At 41.4% G+C, this 3,429-nt stretch overlaps 1 protein-coding gene across 1 annotated transcript in view; it reads right to left on the reverse strand.

Moving 5' to 3' along the window:
• Positions 1–2,963, reverse strand: part of LOC107743060 (glutamate receptor ionotropic, delta-1-like) — a 59,398-nt gene extending 56,435 nt beyond the window's left edge. Inside the window, exons 1-2 of the mRNA XM_016556165.1 lie at positions 2,827–2,963; positions 2,457–2,706 (exon numbers count right to left, since the gene is read on the reverse strand). Of these exons, the coding sequence (XP_016411651.1) occupies positions 2,457–2,706; positions 2,827–2,963 (387 nt within the window). The remainder of the gene's footprint in view (positions 1–2,456; positions 2,707–2,826) is intronic.
• Between the last annotated feature and the right edge of the window lie 466 nt (positions 2,964–3,429).

Here is a 3,429-nt window from a genome sequence, read left to right on the forward strand (position 1 = left end):
GGACCAATTCTCACTATTAACTAGCTGCTTATTAGCATGCATATTACTACCATTGGCTGTTTATTAGTACTTATAAAGCACATATTAATGCTTTATTCTGCATGAACCAATTTTAAATCCCTTAATCCTACCCCATACCTAAACTTAAAAACTACCTTATTAACTATTAATAAGCAGCAAATTAGCAGTTTATTGAGGGAAAACTCTTAATTAATAGTGAATGTGTTTCCTATTCTAAAGTGTTACCATTGCTACATTTATATGTATGTGTGTGTGTGTGTGTGTGTGTGTGTGAATATATATATATATATATATATATATATAATATATTAGGGCTGGGAAGATAACGCGTTATTATTGCGTTAACACATTAATTAAATGTAAATAATTAATTAATTAATGCCGACAATTATTTTATCGCGCGCGAACGCAGTTTATTATTATTATTATTATTATCATGAAAGTCCGTTGCTCACTGGCTCTAATTCACATACAGACAAACCATGGGTCACATGAGGGGTGGGATGTTGATCAGTACTGGCTTGGGATAGGCGTCATCATGCGTCTCAACCAATGAGAGCATTTGGGGTGGGCCTAAAGACTGCTGCATCGCTCACATGAATGGTGTTTTGTCGATTTGTGCTACCCTGTCAGATTTTGCTACCTCCCATTAAAACAGTAGGTAGTACAATTCGACAACGAAAAATGCTACGTGTCAAATTATGGTTTATTAACGTCAACACCAACCACAACCCTAAACCTACCCTTACAGTAATGCAAATACAGTACTTATATGTTATTCGCGGTTGTGGCTAGAAGGGATACAGCTACGGCCGGAAGCCAACAATAAATACACTTTTCTACCTATTAGTGTCATGCCCATGGACTGTTTTGTGTTTGTTTTCCTCCTCCACGTGTTCCATGTTTTCCATGACCTAGTTTCTCCCGGGTTTTCCTGCCCATATTTGGTTTTCCTGTTCCTGTTCCCATTGAGTTCCATTTGTTTCAGCTGTGTCCCGGTAATCTCCTCGTTTAGTTCTGAGTACTTAAGCCCTGCGTTTTCCCATGTCTAGCGTCCAGTGTTAATCGTCCTAAGTTACCTATGCTATGTGTGTGAATAAAGTCTGTATTTTCTGTATTCTCCGACCTCTCCTCGCTCCTTCGCTCCTCGTCTTTTAAAAGCAAGCACTTCTGTACTTTTACTTAAGTAAAAATATGTCTTTACAACTTTTACTTGTAATGGAGTAATATTTGACCAGCAGTATCTGTACTTTCACTCAAGTAATGGAGTTGAGTACTTTGTCCGCCTCTGCTGACGGGTAGGATAAAACGTCAGGAAACCCAGCGCTCCTGATAAAATTATTTAAGCATCAACATTCACAAACCACTGTTCACTGTTATTTTTAACAGAAAAGCAAGCATGGGCTGCTGTGTGCATGATTTCGCATGGCAGAATACGACCAGCGCTCCCTTTATTATCACTTAAAATCTGACTAAAGCTCTGTTATAACACAATGAATATATGCACAATGAATCTTCCATAATGTCTACACTTCGTGTGTTATAATGAGGATTCGTAAGCATGCAATTTTCAGCACTGCGCAATAACTTTTGAGAAATAAAAAGAAATAAAATAAAATTATAAAATAAAATTATTTCTTTTTTATTTCTAAATGTTATTTCTTTAAGTAAAAGAAAAGAAAAAAATTAATAATGAGGAATTTTAATGAGGAATCCATCAATTCAGCATATTCAAATTATTTCTAAAGGATCACATGACACTGAGGACTAAAGTAATGTCCATAGGCGTAGTTAAATTGTTGATTTGTTCAGTCACACTTTTAAACACATTTTAGTTTTGCTATAGTGATATCTTACATCATTAGATGCTTCTCCTTCAGTCATTTTGCAATGAATGGAGGTTTTGTCATCAGATGGTTACCAACGATCCTGAAGTGTTTCGACCCGTAACCATAACACTCTCCTGTTGGCGGGTCATCAGTGGTGGCCAGCCACTACTCACTCCCACCTGGCTTCCAGCTCAACTCCTCCCTCCTACTCCAAATCCAGCAAGAGGCTCTCTCTGCTGCCTCCCCCAGTCTTCGCACAGCCTTCTTTCTCTCAGTCCCCCTCAGTCCAACGTCTGTCATCAGCTTCCAGGCTGATAGGGCTGGGAAGCCCCTGCATCCCACGTCGACTGGATACAACCATGTCTGCCAGCCTTTGTCCCTGCAGTCCCGCACCAGATCTTTATAGCGTTCAGACTTCCTTTCAAATTCCTCCTCCCACCCCTCTTCCCACGGCACATTAAGCTCCACTAGGATGATCTTCTTTCCTTCTGTGGAGAAAAGGACTGCGTCGAGTTATAAGGTGGTATGGATGATATCTGGGAACTGGAGCCTTCTCTTCAGGTCTACCCTAAGCTCCCATGCTTGGGCAGACTGCAGGAGGCTTACCTTGGTTTTGTTGGGCCCTGGTAGTTTTGTCCCCTCCTTGACAAATGTTATACCAGGTGGAGGCTTGTTCCTATATTGACATTTCCTTGTCCTCTCCTGCTCTAGAATGTCTGCTAGAACAGCCAGTACTTTGTCACGGCACCATCTGTATCTGCCCAGGGCAAGCACGGTCTTACATCCTGCCAAGATGTGTGCCATCGTTCCATTTTGCCCCCAGAGCTTGCATGTTGGGTCGTCCCTCATCACCCATCTGTGTAGGTTCACAGAGGTTGGAAGGGTGCCATAGATGGCCCTAAGCAAGAAGGAGATCCGGTATGGCTCGAGCCTCCAAAGGTCAGCCCATGTCATCTTCCTCTTGGGGAGATCCCACCTTGTCCAGGCTCCCTGGGTTCCTAGCTCCACAACCTTTGTCTTCCTCTGCTCTTCCTCAAGATCCCTTAATTTCACCTGGACCATGGCTCTTCTCTCCAAAGGGTTGGCTTTACCCCACCTTTGGAAGCGGGTCATTACCAGGCCTTGCCTTACCGTGAATGGTGCTCCAGTGATGTCTTTGAGCTTTAAGTTCCCTTCTGCTAGAGCCAGAGATGCTGAGACCTCCCGCTTCCATCCTGACCTGGTTTTTATTCCAGCTTCTCTGACCTTGTTTTCTCTTGAGTCCCTTAACCCTTTAGGTGCCAGGGATTTTTGGGAAAAATGCTGGATTTTGACATCAAGATTTCAAAAGCTTGTGGCTTGAAAGGGCTTAAAGATAGAGATCTACTGTAAATTAGAAAAATGTTGGGCATGACCGAAAGTTTATGTGGGGTGTAAATATACTCGTCTAATTTGCATAGTATGACGTCATCAGAGAATGACGCCATCTTGAATTTCATAATATTCAGGAAATAGTAGATATTGAATAGATGTTTGAACTTATTTGCATGTTTTTTAAAAATCTTTTTATCCTCATTCCAAATGATCAGAAAAGAGGAAA

This window comes from Sinocyclocheilus rhinocerous, unplaced genomic scaffold (assembly GCF_001515625.1).
Source record: "Sinocyclocheilus rhinocerous isolate Xijiao unplaced genomic scaffold, SAMN03320098_v1.1 scaffold3333, whole genome shotgun sequence".
Lineage (NCBI taxonomy): Eukaryota > Metazoa > Chordata > Actinopteri > Cypriniformes > Cyprinidae > Sinocyclocheilus > Sinocyclocheilus rhinocerous.